We start from the raw sequence: 20,631 nt of genomic DNA, 5'->3' as shown, positions 1-20,631 counted from the left end.
AGACCCTTAGCCATGCTAGCGAAGAGAAGAAGAGAGAGAACTCAAATTACTAGCATACGGGATGAAAAAGGCAATATCACAACAGACACTTCAGAAATACAGAAGATAATCAAAAACTATTTTGAATCCTTATACTCCAATAAATTAGAAGATAGTGAAGGCATAGATAAATTTCTTAAGTCATATGATCTGCCCAGATTGAGTCAGGAGGATATAGACAACCTAAACAGACCAATATCAATTGAGGAAATAGAAGAAACCATCAAAAGACTACCAACTAAGAAAAGCCCAGGACCGGATGGGTATACAGCAGAGTTTTACAAAACCTTTAAAGAAGAACTAATACCAATACTTTTCAAGCTACTTCAGGAAATAGAAAAAGAGGGAGAACTTCCAAATTCATTCTATGAGGCCAACATCACCCTGATACCTAAACCAGACAAAGACACTTCAAAGAAAGAAAACTACAGACCAATATCTCTAATGAACCTAGATGCAAAAATCCTCAATAAAATTCTGGCGAATCGGATACAAACACATATCAAAAAAATTGTGCACCATGATCAAGTAGGATTCATCCCTGGGATGCAAGGCTGGTTCAATATATGGAAATCAATAAATGTTATTCACCACATCAATAGACTTAAAAATAAGAACCATATGATCATCTCGATAGATGCGGAAAAAGCATTCGACAAAGTACAGCATCCCTTTATGTTCAAAACTCTAGAAAAACTAGGGATAACAGGAACATACTTCAATATTGTAAAAGCAATCTATGCTAAGCCTCAGGCTAGCATCATTCTGAATGGAGAAAAACTGAAGGCATTCCCTCTACAATCTGGAACAAGACAGGGATGCCCTCTCTCTCCACTTCTCTTCAACATAGTTCTCAAAACACTGGCCAGAGCAATTAGACAGACGAAAGAAATTAAAGGCATCAAAATAGGAAAAGAAGAACTTAAATTATCACTATTTGCAGATGATATGATTCTATACCTAGCAGACCCGAAAGGGTCTACAAAGAAACTATTAGAGCTAATAAATGAATTCAGCAAAGTGGCAGGATATAAAATCAACACACATAAATCAAAGGCATTCCTGTATATCAGCGACAAATCCTCTGAAATGGAAATGAGGACAACCACTCCATTCACAATATCCTCAAAAAAAAAAAAATACTTGGGAATCAACCTAACAAAAGAGGTGAAAGACTTATACAATGAAAACTACAGAACCCTAAAGAGAGAAATAGAAGAAGATCTTAGAAGATGGAAAAATATACCCTGTTCATGGATAGGCAGAACTAACATCATCAAAATGGCGATATTACCAAAAGTTCTCTATAGGTTTAATCCAATGCCAATCAAAATCGCAACGGCATTTCTTGTAGAAATAGAGAAAGCAATCATGAAATTCATATGGAAAAATAAAAGACCCAGAATAGCAAAAACAATGCTAAGCAGGAAGTGTGAATCAGGCGGTATAGCGATACCAGACTTCAAACTATACTACAAAGCAATAGTAACAAAAACAGCATGGTACTGGTACCAAAACAGGCGGGTGGACCAATGGTACAGAATAGAGGACACAGAAACCAATCCACAAAACTACAACTACCTTATATTTGATAAAGGGGCTAAAAGCATGCAATGGAGGAAGGATAGCATCTTCAACAAATGGTGCTGGGCAAACTGGAAATCCATATGCAACAAAATGAAACTGAATCCCTTTCTCTCGCCATGCACAAAAGTTAATTCAAAATGGATCAAGGAGCTTGATATCAAATCAGAGACATGCCGTCTGATAGAAGAAAAAGTTGGCTACGATCTACATACTGTGGGGTTGGGCTCCAAATTCCTCAATAGGACACCCATAGCACAAAAGTTAATAACTAGAATCAACAAATGGGACTTACTCAAACTAAAAAGTTTTTTCTCAGCAAAAGAAACAATAAGAGAGGTAAATAGAGAGCCTACATCCTGGGAACAAATCTTTACTCCTCACACTTCAGATAGAGCCCTAATATCCAGAGTACACAAAGAACTCAAAAAATTAGACAATAAGAGAACAAACAACCCAATCAACAAATGGGCCAAGGACCTGAACAGACACTTCTCAGAGGAGGACATACAATCAATCAACAAGTACATGAAAAAATGCTCACCATCTCTAGCTGCCAGAGAAATGCAAATCAAAACCACCCTAAGATACCATCTCACTCCAGTTAGATTGGCAGCCATTATGTGTTGAGAGCCACAGCCAAACGGGCCCCAGCAAACTTCCAGCTGCCAGCAAACTTCCAGCTGCCGGCTGATGATTGGCTCACAGCGGCCCCAGCAACATCTAGCTGATTGGCTCCTCGGCCCCAGCAACATCTAGCTGATTGGCTCCTCTGCGGTGATGCTCATTGGGCTGTTTCCCTGCCCTTTCAGACCACGGAGCTGCTCATTGGGGGACTTTTTTGGCTCTGCCCACGTGACCCAGCCAATCGGCCTCAAGAGCAGGAGGATTGTGGGAGGTGGAGAGAAGCTTGTGTGGGAGAGAGAGGCTTGTGGAAAGCCGGTGGTGGCAGTTGAGGCTCTGAGGGTTTTTCCTGAGAGGCTGTTTTGTTTGGCGTGTGTGGTTCTAAAAATAAAGTTAGTTTCTTTTGACAAGTGGCTCCTGATTGTGCCCAGCCAGACTGCGGCATTTGGTGGCTCACACAGGGAGCGACTGAGGGTAAGTGAAACTGCTCGCCCCTGAGGGCAGGGCGAGAGGATGGGTAGCCATTTTAAGATTCCTCTTTTATTTTGCTTCACTTTTGTTTTAAGTTGCCTGTCCCTGGAGATGAGTGAGACGGAAGAAAAACCGCTCACATCTGAGGAAAAACTATTTACGTCTGAGGAACAAAAACAAACTGAAAGAGTGTTAAGTAAATTGTTAGAGGAAGGAGGCATCCCAGTAAAATCAAGAGCAGTCAGGGCATACGTTGATACAATACAAAAATGTAGCCCATGGCTTTTTAAGGAGGAGTTGTTAAATATATCACAATGGAACCATCATGGTGAAGATTTAAAAAGAATAGAAAAGAAAAGCCCAGGGACTCTGCCAGTTGGCACATTGCCATTGTGGACATTCATATCTTGTTTGCTTAGTCCAAAGCCTTCAGTTCAGACAATGGTAGAGGAAGAAGAAGACATAATGATTCAAGTAAAAGAGAAGGTCTCTCAAGTTAGTCAGACAGAGGAAAAGATTCAAGTAAAAGAGAAGGTCTCTCAAGTTAGTCAGACAGAGAAAGAAAGTGTAAAACAGAAAAAGCCATCAGGGGGAAAGTTACAACAGGAGACTGCTACTAACACCTTTCTATCACCAGAGGGTGTAAGTGTCCAACCAACAGCACCACCTCTACAGGAGACTGCTACTAACACCTTTCTATCACCAGAGGGCGTAAGTGTCCAACCAACAGCGCCACCTCCATATGCTGGGAGGCCCCCAACCCCCGCAGTTGATAGTTGGGATCCTGAGACAAGGTCTCAAATATTAACATGCCCTGTATTTGAGGCAGGAGGGCAGCGATTTTACCAAGTTTTAAATTTCAAAACAGTGAAGCAGCTAAAAGAGGCTGTAACAACCTATGGTCCTCAAGCACCCTTCACTGTAAGCATGGTCGAATCCATTAACAACTTGAACATGACGCCAGCAGATTGGGCTAATATGTGTAAAGCTGTGCTAAATGGAGGACAATACCTGTTATGGAAGGTTGCCAATGAGGAATTTTGCAAGGAGACAGCTAGGCGAAATGCAGCAGCTGGTTATCCTCAGAGAAATCTAGATATGTTGTTAGGAAAGGGACCTTGTGAAGATCAGCAGCAACAAATTGCATATGATCCTGGCGTATACGCACAAATTGCTGCAGATGCAATTAAGGCATGGAAGACTTTACAAGGACATGGAGGTTTACAAGGTCAATTATCTAAGGTAATACAAGGAGCTAATGAACCTTATGCTGAATTTGTAGATAGGCTTATTCAAACAGCTACCAGAGTTTTTGGGAATACAGAACAAGCAATGCCATTACTAAAACACCTGGCTTATGAGCAAGCGAATCGTTGGTGCAGAGATATCATTAGACCATGGAAACATGAAGATTTAAACACATATATTAAATTATGTAGAGACATTAATGAACAAGAGCAAGTCGTGGCAGCTGCAGTAAAACAGGCTTTAGATGCCAGAGACATTAATGAACAAGGGCAAATTGTGGCAGCTGCAGTAAAACAGGCTTTAGATGCCAGGCCAAGAACATGCTACAATTGTGAACAAACAGGACATTTTAAAAGGAATTGCCCCATTGGAGGAGAGTTTAACAAAACTAGGTATCAAAGGAGTAGAATACCAGGTATTTGCCCACGGTGCCGTAGAGGGAGACATTGGGCTAATGAATGCCGTTCTCAAACCACCATAGAGGGTACTCCATTATCAAAAAACGAACAAGGACCAGGTGTTTATCCACGATATCGTGGAGAAAGGCATCGGGCTCCATTGCCAAAAAATGGACAGGGGGGCCCAATGCTCCGGGGCCCAAAACCACAAATATACGGAGCACTGGAGGAACCCAGCAACCCCATCAGGGTAGTGCCCAGGACACATTGTCCATCAGATCCCTCATCAGACAAACCAGAGGGAGCGCAGGGTTGGACATCTGCGCCTCCGCCAGAGCAGTACTAACTCCAGAGATGGGAGTTCAAATCATTCCCACAGGGGTGAAAGGACCTCTTCCCAAAGGAACAGTAGGCTTATTATTGGGACGCAGCTCTTCTACTCTAAAAGGACTTATGATAAGTCCTGGGGTAATTGATCCCGATTATGAAGGTGAAATAAAAATTATAGCCAGTTCTCCAAAGGGTATATCAGTAATTTCACCAGGAGATAGAATAGCACAGTTACTAATAATACCCAGCCTACATGATAAATTTTCCAGTCGTACTGTAGAAAGAGGTTCCAAGGGATTAGGCTCCACAGGTGTAGATTGGGCTATGCTTTCTTTAAATTTAGATTCTCGCCCCATGCTAAAACTAAATATTCAAGGACATGAATTTAATGGGCTACTGGATACAGGTGCAGACCTTAGCATCATCTCTCGTCAAGAATGGCCAAAACATTGGCCATTACAACAAGCCACTCAAACGCTTCGAGGCCTAGGAGTGGCGACTAATCCCCATAGAAGTGCAATGGTATTAGATTGGAAGGATCCTGAAGGATGTGAAGGAACTATACAGCCATATGTATTGGATCATCTTCCCGTAAATTTATGGGGACGAGATGTCCTAGATCAATTAGGTTTGACATTAACAAATAACATCAACCAAAATGCACCCACTATTATGACTAGACAAGGTTTTAGGAAAGGAAAAAGATTAGAAAAACAAGAACAAGGTATAGCAGCACCAATACAAATAGATCAAGGAACAGACAGACATGGGTTGGATTTTCAGAAAGGGCCACTGAGACAATAAAAATTACTTGGAAATCAGAAAGACCAGTATGGGTTCCTCAGTGGCCCCTGACTAAAGAAAAGATACAAGCAGCCCATGACCTGGTCAAACAACAATTAGCGGAAGGACATATACAACCTTCTGTATCTCCCCATAATACTCCCATTTTTGTCATCAAAAAGAAATCTGGTAAATGGAGATTATTGCAAGATTTAAGAGCCATTAATAATGAGATGGTTATTATGGGACCTTCTCAATCAGGGATTCCTCAGTTGTCTGCTTTGCCAAAAACCTGGTATGTTTTAGTTATAGATATTAAAGATTTTTTTTTTCAATTCCAATTCATCCTGAGGATAGTCTACGTTTTGCATTTACTATCCCTGCACTGAATCATGAAGGTCCTGATCAGAGATATGAATGGAAAGTACTCCCTCAAGGGATGGCTAACAGCCCAACTATGTGTCAAATTTATGTTAACAAAGTAATCCAGCCACTTAGAAATCAAAATCCTGAACTACAAATATTTCACTATATGGATGATGTATTATTAGCACACAAAGATAAAAACACATTGCTAGAATGTTATGCCACACTTACAAACTTATTAAAAAATTATAATCTAGAGATAGCAATAGATAAAGTACAATTAAATTTTCCAATTAATTATTTAGGAGTTCTATTATCCTCAACCATGGTCCGTCCACCAAAAATTCAAATACGAGTAGATCAACTCAAATCACTTAATGACTTTCAAAAGTTATTAGGAGACATAAATTGGATAAGGCCTTATTTAGGTATACCAACAGGAGAGTTGGGACCTTTATTTGATATCCTAAAAGGTCCATCAGATCCAAATTCACCCCGAATGTTAACGCCTGAAGCAAGAAAGGCATTAAAAATCATTGAAACATATATGGAAAATATGCATTTGGATAGAATTGATATAAGATTGCCTTTATTATTTATTGTACTACCAACAAAAAATATTCCTACAGGAGTATTTTGGCAAGAAGGTCCATTATTATGGATACATTTATCTTATTCTCCTAACACTATTCTTACTAGGTATCCTGAGGCTGTAGGACAATTAATACTCAAAGGAATAAAAGCAGCAAAGGGAGTGTTTGGAATTTCTCCCAATAAAATTATTACTCCATATACTATGAATCAAATTGATGAGTTAGCTAATGAGTTAAATACTTGGGCAATAATCATGTGCAAATCTAATGTTTCATTTGATAACCACTTACCATGTAATCCTTTATTGTCTTTTTGGTCATTGCATCCTGTAATTTTTCCAAAAATGACAAGAAAAACACCTATCATGAATGCTCCAAATATATTCACTGATGGGTCAAATAATGGTACAGCAGCAGTAGTTACCCCTGATCAAACTTTTACATTTTTAGTACCCAAACAATCAGCTCAAAAGGTAGAGCTTAATGCAGTTTTACAAGCTTTTGTGATGTTTAAAGATTCTGTATTTAATTTATTTTCTGATAGTCAGTATGTAGTTAATGCTATAGTATCTCTTGAAGATGCTGGTAGGATTTCCCCTTCTTCTACTGTTTTCTCTTTGCTTTCCACTATACAAAGTCTAATCTGGGACAGAAAAGATCCATTCTTTATAGGACATATCAGGGCACATACAGGATTGCCTGGAGCCCTCAGTTTGGGCAATGATTTAGCAGATAAAACTACACATGACATACATATTTTCTCTACACTAGAAGAAGCTATAAATTTTCATAAAAAGTTCCATGTCAATGCTAATACTTTACAAAAGCATTTTAAAATAACTAAGGAACAAGCTAGACAAATAATAAAACAATGTCAAAATTGTGTGACCTTTTACCACAAGTTAATCTTGGAGTCAATCCTAGAGGATTGATACCTAACCATATTTGGCAGATGGACGTCACACACTTGCCAGAATTTGGAAAATTAAAATATTTGCATGTTACAGTTGATACTTCTTCTGGATTTTTGATGGGCTCCCTTCATGCCGGAGAAAAAACTAAAGATGTTATAGCTCATTGCTTACAAAATTTTGCCACTGTGGGTGTTCCAAAACAGTTAAAAACAGATAATGCCCCTGGTTATACTTCTACCTCTTTTAAACAATTTTGCTCAACATTTGGCATTACTCATATAACAGGAATCCCATACAATCCACAGGGACAAGGCATAGTTGAAAGAGCTCATCAAACTATTAAAATGTACTTATTAAAGCAAAAAGAAGGAATTGGGAAGGGGTATATATTCCCCAAAGATAAACTTAAAATAACCCTTTTTACTCTAAACATTTTAAATTTGGATTCATCAGGACTTAGTGCTGCGGAAAGGCATATGTGTCCAAAAAATGTACATAAGCCCAAGGTACTTTGGAAGGATATTCTAACAGGACAATGGAAAGGTCCTGACCCAGTAATTGTCTGGAGTCGGGGGTCTGTTTGTGTGTTTCCACAGGGAGAACAGCAGCCGATTTGGATTCCAGAGAGATTAACCAAGGTCCTCACCCAGTGATTGTATGGAGTCGGGGGTCTGTTTATGTGTTTCCACAGGGAGAACAGCAGCCGATTTGGATTCCAGAAAGATTAACTAAAGCGATTTCTACAGACCAAAAAGAAGATGATTTGGCTCAAATCCATAACAACTGATATCCAAAACTCCAGTTTGGCTATTCTTACATCTGCAACAGAACCAGGATGCTTTTTCCAATATCTATTTTATTATTGCCCTTTGCCATATCATGAAGTTCTATTTTGTTTTTTGAGCTCATACAGACCTAGGTTAATGTTTTGCTGATCAGTTCTATTTTTTGACTATAGAGTTTTTAAACATTGCAATGGAGATTTCACCTGTAAAAAGTTATAAGGCCTTTACTATAATGTTATGTGTTGTATGTATTATATTATGTGTGCACACTTGTGTTTTGTGTTATATGTTTGAATGTACGTATGTCCATATATCATATATGATGAGCGCTCATGATAAAATGGATCCAAAATTTTTTTTTCACGTGATTTATATGGTTTAATTTAAATTGGGTAAACAACTGTTGAGGATTGTTTTAATATGTAAACAAAAAAGAAGGTTAACAGATCTGTTTGTTTACTTTCACCTTTCCTTTTCATTATATTTAATAATTCTCTTAAAGATAATGTAAATTGTTAAGAAAATTGTTTTCTTTTAGTGCCTTCTGTAATGTTACATAATTTTTTCTTTAGCCATTATTGCCAGAATTCCTATCTTCATCCCAGTGCTGGTGAAGTCAAAGATAAAACCAATCTACAGCTTCTACAATAGCCATCACTGAACTGCTTGCAGAACTTGCCTGGACACATTGTGAGCTCACCTGTATGCATTGTGAACTATCTGTTGGTACAGTGAATTGTGGTAGTGCTGGAGTATTTTTGCTGATGGTGTCACCGGTGGTACAATTTTTCAAAGGAGCCCTCAATTGGCTTAATGTCTTGGCATTTTGCATCCTCCTCTACTAGTGATGGTCTAAAATTTGGGGGCCAACAGAGGTGAGGCAAAGAACCTCACCCCCCCACAGGTGCAAAGGCCTATCCACAAGTATGGCTGTATGCTGGACCGGTAGTCAGTGACGGGTATGATCCAATTGCAGTGGTACCAACCTAAGACAGGAGGCTGACGCCTAGAGGTCAGTTCATCCGATGACGGGTAAGGACCATATGTTGAATTGGACTGCCTAACAGGCACGGTCCCTAAGCCACATGCTTATTGTTTAAACAGAGAGGGGGAGATGTTGAGAGCCACAGCCAAAGGGGCCCCAGCAAACTTCCAGCTGCCAGCAAACTTCCAGCTGCCGGCTGATGATTGGCTCACAGCGGCCCCAGCAACATCTAGCTGATTGGCTCCTCGGCCCCAGCAACATCTAGCTGATTGGCTCCTCTGCGGTGATGCTCATTGGGCTGTTTCCCTGCCCTTTCAGACCACGGAGCTGCTCATTGGGGGACTTTTTTGGCTCCGCCCACGTGACCCAGCCAATCGGCCTCAAGAGCAGGAGGATTGTGGGAGGTGGAGAGAAGCTTGTGTGGGAGAGAGAGGCTTGTGGAAAGCCGGTGGTGGCAGTTGAGGCTCTGAGGGTTTTTCCTGAGAGGCTGTTTTGTTTGGCGTGTGTGGTTCTAAAAATAAAGTTAGTTTCTTTTGACAAGTGGCTCCTGATTGTGCCCAGCCAGACTGCGGCAATTATGAAGTCAAACAACAACAAGTGCTGGCGAGGATGTGGGGAAAAGGGTACATTGCTGGTGGGACTGCAGATTGGTGCAGCCAATTTGGAAAGCAGTATGGAGATTTCTTGGAAAGCTGGGAATGGAGCCACCATTTGACCCAGCTATTCCCCTTCTCGGTCTATTCCCTAAAGACCTAAAAAGAGCATGCTACAGGGACACTGCTACATCGATGTTCATAGCAGCACAATTCACAATAGCAAGACTGTGGAACCAACCTAGATGCCCTTCAATAGATGAATGGATAAAAAAAATGTGGCATTTATACACAATGGAGTATTACTCTGCATTAAAAAATGACAAAATCATAGAATTTGCAGGGAAATGGATGGCATTAGAGCAGATTATGCTAAGTGAAGCTAGCCAATCCCTAAAAAACAAATGCCAAATGTCTTCTTTGATATAAGGAGAGTTACTAAGAACAGAGTAGGGTCGAAGAGCATGAGAAGAAGATTAACATTTAACAGGGATGAGAGGTGGGAGGGAAAGGGAGAGAGAAGGGAAATTGCATGGAAATGGAAGGAGACCCTCAGGGTTATACAAAAGTACATACAAGAGGAAGTGAGGGGAAAGGGAAAAATAATACAAGGGGGACAAATGAATGCCAGTATAGGGGGCAGAGAGAGAAGAGGGAAGGGGAGGGGAGGGGAGGAGGGATAGTAGAGGATAGGAAAGGCAGCAGAACACAACAGACACTAGTATGGCAATATGTAAATCAATGGACGTGTAACTGATGTAATTCTGCAATCTGTATATGGGGTAAAAATGGGAGCTCATAACCCACTTGAATCAAAGTGTGAAATATGATATATCAAGAACTATGTAATGTTTTGAACAGCCAACAATAAAAAATTTAAAAAAATTCTTTATCTATTGTGTGGTTATACAATGGCTTATTATATCAAATCAATCTTCTAGATAAAGACCTTTAGGTTGTTCCCAACAGAACTAAAAATATATATAGCAATGCATAATGTTATGTTTATGCAGTTTTGTATTGTTGAAAGTGTATCTTCTGAGTAAATTCCTAAGAGTGGGTTATACATTGAATGTTCAATATGCATTGAAATTTCATGTTTTGAAAATAAAGCTACTATATTGGCATAAAAAAAAAAAGTCCCCCAATGAGCAGCTCCGTGGTCTGAAAGGGTGGGGAAACAGCCCAATTAGCATCACCGCAGAGGAGCCAATCAGTTGGCAGCTAGAAGTTTGCTGGGGCCGCTGTGGAAACACACAAACAGACCCCCGACTCTAGACAATTACTGAGTCAGGACCTTTCCATTGTCCTGTTAGAATATCCTTCCAAAGTACCTTGGGCTTATGTACATTTTTTGGACACATATGCCTTTCCGCAGCACTAAGCCCTGATGAATCCAAATTTAAAAAGTTTAGAGTAAAAAGGGTTATTTTAAGTTTATCTTTGGGGAATATATACCCCTTCCCAATTAAAGAGATTGTGAATTATATGATTAAGAGATGCTTAGCAGAGGAATTGGTAATTGAAAAAGTACTTGACTATTATAATAAATAAGCATTATATCACATTGGTATTGGATTCAATAAGTGAAACATTTGTAAGATTGTTTTAAGTACTTGTTCATGGTCTGAAATAAAGTCCCATACAAATAATTTGATGTAAATATATTCTGGCCTTTAGAATTCTAAAGCATATACATAAATATATGCTTTGAACTCTCAGAGTTCTAACCTTCTGATTCATTGTGGAGTTTGTTTGTTTTGGGGCTTTTTCTGTTGTTGTTACTCAGTATTAAGCCCAGGGGCACTTAAGCACTGAGCCAAATCCCCAGCCCCCCCCCCTTTTTTAATATATATTTTATTTAGTGACAGAGTTTTGTTGAGTTGCTTAGGTCCTCATTAAGTTGCTGAGACTAGCTTTGAAATAAAAATCCTTCTATCCTGCCTCAGCCTCCCCAGCTGCTGATTTTACAGGCATGCACCACCACACTCAGCTCATTATGGTGTTTCTAAGAAGCCAGAGATCTGACTCATTGCTTTGTGCCTTAATATCATCTGGGAATGTAGGCTAAAAAGGATGGTAACTTCTTTTATTATAAAATATTTGGAGGTGTCTGTGTGGAAATTGGCAAACGGTAATGACAAGACTTCCTTCAGTTTATACATTTTACTGCATAGAAAGTCTCGATTTGTAAATGCCAGACATGAAGTAGACTCATACTTTAATACCAAGAGCAGATGATAGACTTGAAGAGTTAAGGCACAATAATTATGGCAATCTTGATCCAAATACTGTTGTTTCTGTTTTAGATTACAAGGTATCTGAAAACTCCAAATTAGTTATTGTCACAGCAGGTGCAAGGCAGAAAGAAGGAGAAAGTCGCCTTGATCTGGTCCAACGTAATGTGACTATCATGAAATCAATCATTCCTTCTATAGTCCGTTATAGTCCTGATTGTAAAATGCTTATTGTTTCAAACCCAGGTGAGTATTTCCTCCTATCTTTTACTGATAAGGATGATTGTTCATACCATTCCTTCTTTTTGAAACTTCGTTGAGGTAACATTTATGTATAATAAACTGCACTCATGCAATGAAAGTATACATCACAATGACGTTTTTTTATCAAGGGCGTGGCATGGTTCTGGGGATAGAATCCAGGACTTGGCATATACTAGGCAAGGACTCTACCACAGAGTTACATCCCCAGCCAGTGCAGGAAATTTTGTTAGATATAATCAGTTATGCACCACTGTAATCAAGATTCAGAACATTTCTGTTATTTGAAAATTCTTTTGTGCTCCTTTGCATTTCATCTCTCATTCCATGTCTGGCCTCATTTCCTGGAATTTTATATACTTAGAATCATAGTGACTTAATCTTTTCTCCTTCCACCCAACATGACTATTTTGGGATTCATTCATGTTGTTGGGTATACCAGTGATTTGTTCCCTTTTTTTGCTGACAAGTATTCTTTTGTTTATACATTTTAAATACTCATTTCACCTGTTGATAGATACTTAGTTTGCAGCTATTATGAATAAAACTAATATGAACATTTGTATGTAAGTATTTACCTGGTCATATGCCTTCATTTCTTTGAGTAAGTACCTGGGGAAATCATGGGTGGGTTATGGGGTTAGTGTAAGTTTAATTATTAGAAACTATCAAAGAGTTTTTCAAAATGGTTGTTCCTATTTATATTCCCACCAGTACTGTAAGAGAATTCTAATTGCTTTGCATCCTTGCCAATATTAGGTATTGTTGGTCTTTTTAATTTTAGCCTCACCATCTTCATTTTTGAAGGAAAAGTTCTGCCACATAATGTGTATGTTGGTACTCTTGCTACTGTCCCAGAAATCTCTTAAGTGCTGTTCATTTTTCTTCATTTTTAAAAATTGAAGTGAAGGGCTGGGGTTGTGGCTCAGCAGTAGAGCTCTTGCCTAGCATGTGCGAGGCTCTGGGTTTGATCCTCAGCACTACTAAAAATAAATAAATAAAAAATAATGGTGTTGTGTCTGACTACAATTTAAAAAAACCGAAGTGAAATCCACATAACATGCAATTAATTAAAGTGTACAATTCAATGGCATATAGTATGTTCACAATATTGTGCAATTTTGGTTCTTTGTTCTTTTTCCTTTCTGTTTTTCAGACTGTAATATTTCAGTTTACCCATCTTTGAGTCACTGATTCTTTATTTTGATTTTTCATTCTGCTGTTGAGCTGTTCTTGTGAATTTTCATTTGTTCCTTTTCCTTTTCATAATTTCTCCTTATTGATATTCTGTATTTGATGAGAAAATGTTCTCATGTTTCCTTGGATTTTTTTCCCTTTAGATCTTTAAACATGCATTCCTTTAGCCCTTTAAGCATATTTTAAATAGTCATTTAAAGTATTTGCCAAGTAAATCTTTGTCTGGATTTCCTCTGGGATAGTTTCTATAGGTTATTCATTTCTCCTGTATTTCTTTGTGTGCCTCACAATTTTTTTGTTGGGGGTACCAGGGTTGAACTCAAGGGCACTTGACCACTGAGCCACATCCCAGCCCTATTTTGTATTTTATTTAGAGATAGGGTCTCACTGAGTTTCTTACTCTTCCCAGCTAGATATACTGATTATTAGATGTGCAGACATACATATTTGGTATCTCAAAAGAGGATTTTTGCATTTTAAAATTCTTGTAGAAAACAATTTAACATTTTAAAAACTATATCTTGTTAAATTTCTTCACATTGAACTCTAATGACTCTGTATTTGACTTGACTCCAAGATAATGTATCTCTCTATCCAGAAAAGCAAATTGTAAAAAGAAGTTACTAGGGGCTGGGGTTGTGGCTCAGTGTTAGAGCGCTTGCCTCACACGTGAGAGACCCTGGGTTCGATTCTCAGCATCACATAAAAATAAATAAACAAAATAAAGATATTGTGTCAATGTATAACTTAAAAAATATCTTAAAAAAAATAAGTTACAAGGGGGGATAGTAGAGGATAGGAAAGGCAGCAGAATACAACAGACACTAGTATGGCAATATGTAAATCAATGGATGTGTAACTGATGTGATTCTGCAATCTGTATATGGGGTAAAAATGGGAGCTCATAACCTACTTGAATCAAATTGTGAAATATGATATATCAAGAACTATGTAATGTTTTGAACAGCCAACAATAAAAAATTAAAAAAAAAAATAAGTTACTATGATTCTTTCTCTAACATGAATTGTTCTCCCCAGTGGATATCTTGACATATGTGGTCTGGAAGATAAGTGGTTTACCTGCAAGTCGTGTAATTGGAAGTGGATGCAATCTAGACTCTGCCCGTTTCCGTTACCTCATTGGAGAAAAATTGGGTGTCCATCCCACAAGCTGCCATGGTTGGATTATTGGAGAACATGGTGATTCTAGTGGTAGGTATAAATCTATTGTTATTCTATGACTATCTTTATTATCTTTAATAATGCTTATTTTTTTCAAAATCTGTTTTTCTGATGTTTATATAGTTGCATAACCTTTATTTCATTGCTATTTTCCTGGTGTATCTTTTTCTATTTCTTTATTTTACTTTTTAAAAAAATGTTTAGTTGAAATAACAATTATACATATTTAGAGGGTACAATGTGATGAATTGATAAATATTAATTATGTTATAATCAAATCAGGATAATTAGCATTATATATCACCTATAAATTTGTAATTTCTTTGTGATGATAGCATTCCAAAACTTTTTTTTTGGCTATTGGAATTGACAGTACATTATCGTTAACTATAGTTGCCTCAATGTGCAATAGAGCACTAGTACTTAATCCTATCATAACTTTGTACCCATGAACCTCCTTTTCCTTTTCTCCTTTCCAGTCTCTGGTAATAACTGTTGTATTCTTCTATGCTGTTAACATTTTTAGATTCCACATCTAAGTGAAATAATACTGCTTTTGTCTTCCTGTGTCTGGCTGATTTTGCTTATTGTTATGTCCTCTAGTTCCATCCATGATTTTGAAAATGACAGAATCTTATTTTTTAAAAAAAGCCATTTTTTTAGTTGTTGATGGACTTTTATTTATTTATTTGTGGTGCTGAGAATTGAACCCAGTACCTCACACATGCCAGGTAAGCATGGATTACTAGCTATGACCCCATCCTAGAATCTCATCTTTTTTTGGGAGTGAATACTATTCTAGTGTGTGTATCCATGTGTATCTTCCATTTTTTAAAAATCTATTCATCAGTTCTTGGATATTTCCAAATCTTGGCTACTGTAAATAGTACTGCAATAAACATAAGTTTATTGTTGTGTCCCTGTGTCGATATCCGTTACAGTCAAGCTATTTCTTGAGTATGCTTGTGATTCATTTCTTTTGGATATACTATAGGCCCAGTAGTGGGATTGCTGGACTGTATGCCAATTATAATTTTAATTTTTTGAGGCACCTCCAGGTAGTTTTCCATAATGGATATACTAATTTATATTTCATTACCTCCATTTCCTTCTTTATATGTTTTCTTTAACATTTTGTAGTTATGGTTATCATTGTTCATTTTTTTAAAAAGAGAGAGAGAGAGAGAGAGAGAGAGAGAGAGAGAGAGAGAGAGAGAGAGAGAGAGAATTTTAATATTAATTTTTTAGATTTCGGCAGACACAACATCTTTGTTTGTATGTGGTGCTGAGGATCGAACCCGGGCCGCACACATGCCAGGGGAGCACACTACCGCTTGAGCCACATCCCCAGCCCATCATTGTTCATTTTGATTTTTAATCTTCCTAGTTAGAGATTTGAAAGTTTGTGTATCACCATTACAGTAATGGCATATTCTGAATCTGATCATGAATTTACCTCTACAAGTGAGTTTTATATTTTCATGATAGTAATTATTATTACTAGTAGAAGCAAGTCCTTCAGCATTTCTTGTAAGACTAGTCTAGAGGCGATGAGTTCCCTCATCTGTTGCTTATTATGGGAAAGATTTTTTATCTTTTTTATTTCTGAAGAAGAGCTTTGATAGATAAAATGTTCTTGGCTTACAGTTTTTCTCTTTTAGCCTTCTGAATATATTATTCCATTCTCTATTGACCTGAAAAATTTCTTCTAAGAAATCTGCTATTAGCTTAGTGGGGAATTACATATAACTTAATAATTTCCTCTTGCAGTTTTTAAAATTCTCTCTCTGGGGCTCGGGTTGTGGCTCAGTGGTAGAGTGCTTGTCTAGCACGCGCGAAGTGCAGGGTTTGATCCTCAGCACCACATAAAAATAAACAAAATAAAGGTATTGTGCCAAAGTATAACTAAATAAAAAAAATTCTCTCTATCTTTCTCTCTCTTTTAATGATATTTATCTTCTGGTTGAACTTTCTTTCAGATCATAAATTATTTTCCTCATTTCATTGAATTGCCTGTTTCTTCTTACTGATTTTCCCTTAGGATCATTATTCTGAATTTCTTTCCAAGTAATTAGTGAATTTTCCTTTCTCTGGGGTTAGTTACTGAGAGTTATTGTGATTCTTTGGCAGTGTCATGTTTCCTTGTGTTTTTTCATGTTTATTGTGTCCCTGCACTGTTATCTATACATCTGGTAGAGTGTCCCTGCACTGATATCTATACATCTGGTAGAGTGGTCATCTTTTTAGATTTTATGGAGTGACTTTTCTTGGGAAATATTTTTACCTTTCCTAATATGTCCCAGGGATTGCTAATATGTCAGTTGGGTAGGGTGTATAGTTTCTGAACAGTTTCTTCAACTCTAATCAATATCATTGATGCCTATGAGTGCCTTGGTGGCCAAGGCAGCAGGAGTCTGCAGCTATTATTCTAAGTTGAGTGTGGCCTCCCCACTAGGGATGGGGGCAGGGGCACTATACAGTGTGTGTACACAAGGGCTGTTCAAGAATGACCTACATTTGAGGGGCTGGGTTGGAGGCTAACTGGTCTCTACCAGGTGGCCTGTGGCTTAGTCTGCACTGGGAATGAGATCACTACAAGATCAAGGGTATGAGGGGCTGTCTGGGCTCTAATACAGGGAACATGGCTATTTTTCTGGGCCTAGATTCTGTACATCTGGAGTCGGGGTGCTATACCTACCAGTGTGAGCATAGTACAGTGGCACTGGAGCCTTGAGGATGGGATGATATGATGAACTATGGCTCCCAGTGCAAGATGTCCTGTATCATGGCTCTAGTCTTAAAATGACACCATACAGCAGTAGCCTTGGTTCCAGGGGTGAGGGTAGGGGCTGGAGGTGGCAATGTTGGGCTCCTTTGAAAGAACAGTGTGTTTTGTCCGCCACAGGCAGCTCTCTCCACTGGGTTCAGGGATTGTGAGACTACAGGATTCTCCAACAGCAAAGATTGTGGGTGTCCTTAGGTGCCTCTTGTTTGCCTTTTTCACTCCAGAGGAAGTCTCTCTTGGTTCTGAGCTATTCATGACTAGGGAAACATAGCTGCAGAAGTAGATCATCTTGTTCCTATTTTATGTCCTGATCCTCAGTCTGTGTGCTCCAGCACTCTTTGCTGTACTCCAGTGCTCCCCACATATGCTCAGAATATAGTTGTTTATTCCTTTGTTGTCCTTTGAGTGTGGGTAGCATGGGGACAAGCATTGTGTTCCTCTAGTCAGCCATCTTTTTCATGTTCCTTTTCTTTCCATATTTTGTTTTGTTGTTTTACTGCTCACAAAATAGTCTTTTTGATGTAAGCAAAAATAACCAAAATGGTTTCAGCTCCGTAATGAAAGTACAAATAACTGGGATGGGGGCAGACTTCGTGGATCAGCTATGCCTTTTATTCAGCAGTGGAATCATCATCTGGTGGACAGACACACTTTCCTGATGGAAAATGAGCCCCTGGCTAAAGGAAGAATCTGTGCTTATATATGCTACACTGAGAGGTGACTTTATTATTGACAGTGTGTGTCAGTTTGGGCACTCAGGAAACAGGTTATGAGAGTTTGAAACTTGTTTTTACTGGGCAAACTTGTTTTACTGGGTCAGTGTTCAGTGCTTATCTTTTCCCCTTCAGGGTCCCATTGTACTATCACTGGGAAAGAATTTATTTGTGGAAGGTTTTTGGCTTCTTCCCAAAGACTGCCATTTTAGGCTTGATGGATATCTCCTTCCCAGGGCTTGTCTTGGGGAAGGATCAATGTTATGGATGTTTGGCCTTCTTCCTCACTTCCTCTTCCCAGGCCACACTATTTTGGGGTTTGTCATTTTCTATATCTTACACATGAAATATATAGCGGTTTTTAAAATCAATCCGAATATTTGTCTTCTCTGGAGCATTTTAATTTATTGTGACTTTTCAACATCTTTATTAAGATATAATTCACATATTATAAAATTTACTCATTAAAGATGTACAATTCACTGATAATTAGTATATTTGCAGAGTTACATAGCCATCACTATAATATAATTGCAGAATATTTTCATTATTAGGAAAAGAAGCCCTTGTTCTTACCCCCAGCCCCAGGCAACCACCAGTCTGCTTTCTGCCTCTATAGATTTGTTTATTCTGGATTTTTCATATAATTGAAACAATATTGACTTTAACTATTAAGGCACCACCAACCTCTTCTGAATTTAAACCTTTAATCTCTGATACATAGTTACAACATTGTACTTCTTACACTATTCTCTAATTGTATCATATGTATAAATCTGTTTTTTTCAAAATGACAGTGAACCTACTGAAAACAGGGATCATTTGTTCATTCAGTTGTTTAGTCAAAATATTTAATGTACCTAGTTCCAACCACCTGGGAGGCTGAGCAGAAAAATCCTTTGATGCTAGCCTGGACAATATAGTGAAACCCTATCTCAAAAAAAAAAAAAAAAAAAGTGTTCTTCTCTTTTCTTTATACTCCAAGAATTATAATAAATAGTTTTTATTTGAGTTGGACAGATACTTCTTAGTCCAATTCCTTAATCTGACTCTGTTGCCTGTGTTTATTATTCTAACTCATAACTCAGCTCTTCTTCCTGAAGAGGCCATTAAAAGATAGTTTTATCAGAAATATCTTAATATCTCACACTTAATATTCCATAATTTTATTTTTAGAAAAATGTTTTTGACTGGCATTAATTTCAATATAGTTAGTATTCTATTTGGAGTGATTTTCAAATTTAAAATAAAATTTTATTTAATTAATTAATTTGGGAGGGGGTTGTCAATGGACCTTTATTTTATTTATTTATTTACATGTGGTGCTGAGAATTGAACACAGTACCTCACACCTGCCAGGCAAGCTGTCTACCACTGAGCCAAAACCCCAGCTGTAGGGGTCTGGGGAAAAATAAACAAACAAAAATAAAGTATTGTGTCCAACTACAATTAAAAAATAAATGTTTAAAAAAAAAAAAAAACCTCCCGTAAAACAAATTTTTAAAAAAATTTTTTTTGGTAGTTGTGGATGGATAGAATGCCTTTATTTTACTTGTTTATTTTTATGTGGTGCTGAGGATTGAACCCAGTGCCTCATGCATGCTAGGCTAGTGCTCTGCCACTAATCTACAACCCCAGCCCACCAAAACAATTTTTTAAAGTGTACAATTAGGGTATTTTCTTTGTAACAATACAAAAACCTTAGAAAGCTTTAGGTTTGATTACCATCTTTCTTTATATATGTAGTTATTAATTTCTTATCTGGTTCCATCCTACTTTTGTATCCTCTAAACTAGTTATAATTATTATTTTTTGAATAATCAATGTTTGGTTTAATTTATGTACATTTGCTGATTTTTATTGCTTTATGTCCTGCATCTAACTCCTTCCTCTGATTTTTATTTTTCTTTCTGAACTGTGTCCTGTCCTGTCAGTGTTGTTTATATTAAGGTGTTTGGGTTTTACCTCATTCCAGAATGATGGTTTAACTGGATATGAGATTCTGGATTGGCAGTTATTCCCCCTTAGTTCTTTTTACTATTTTATTGCTTTATGTCCTGCATCTAACTCCTTCCTCTGATTTTTGTTTTTCTTCCTGAACTGTGTCCTGTCCTGTCAGTGTTGTTTATATTAAGGTGTTTGGGTTTTACCTCATTCCAGAATGATGGTTTAACTGGATATGAGATTCTGGATTGGCAGTTATTCCCCCTTAGTTCTTTGTTACTATTGAAAAGTGTTAATTTGTTATTCTTTTCCCTCTAATTTCTTATAATATTGTATCTTTCTTATTGGTCCTTATTTTTTGTGGAATCTGCATTTTGTATATTGCTTAAAAATGCCTCCTCTCCCACACAGTTACCAATTCTACTATATTTTCTCTAACACTTTATAATGTTATTTCTTTTAATTCCCTCTTTTGTCTATTTGAAATGTATTTTTTAATATATGGTGTAAGATTGTAATTTAACTTAAAAAAACCACTTAACTAAAATAACTCATGCAATATTGGCCAGAAGAATTTATTCTGAAATACATTTTTTTTA

At 37.7% G+C, this 20,631-nt stretch overlaps 1 protein-coding gene across 1 annotated transcript in view; it reads left to right on the top strand.

The window, feature by feature from the left end:
* The window catches only part of LOC124088544 (L-lactate dehydrogenase C chain), a 56,859-nt gene that overhangs the window by 24,117 nt on the left and 12,111 nt on the right, over nt 1-20,631 (top strand). The window contains exons 4-5 of the mRNA XM_046438236.2: nt 12,023-12,196; nt 14,447-14,620. Of these exons, the coding sequence (XP_046294192.1) occupies nt 12,023-12,196; nt 14,447-14,620 (348 nt within the window). The remainder of the gene's footprint in view (nt 1-12,022; nt 12,197-14,446; nt 14,621-20,631) is intronic.

This window comes from Marmota monax, unplaced genomic scaffold (assembly GCF_021218885.2).
Source record: "Marmota monax isolate L192 unplaced genomic scaffold, Marmota_monax_Labrador192_F-V1.1 WCK01_AAM20220418_F8-fsc00061, whole genome shotgun sequence".
Taxonomy (NCBI): Eukaryota; Metazoa; Chordata; class Mammalia; order Rodentia; family Sciuridae; genus Marmota; species Marmota monax.
Note: the sequence above shows the minus strand (reverse complement) of the source record. Positions and strands in the feature narration are given on the sequence as shown.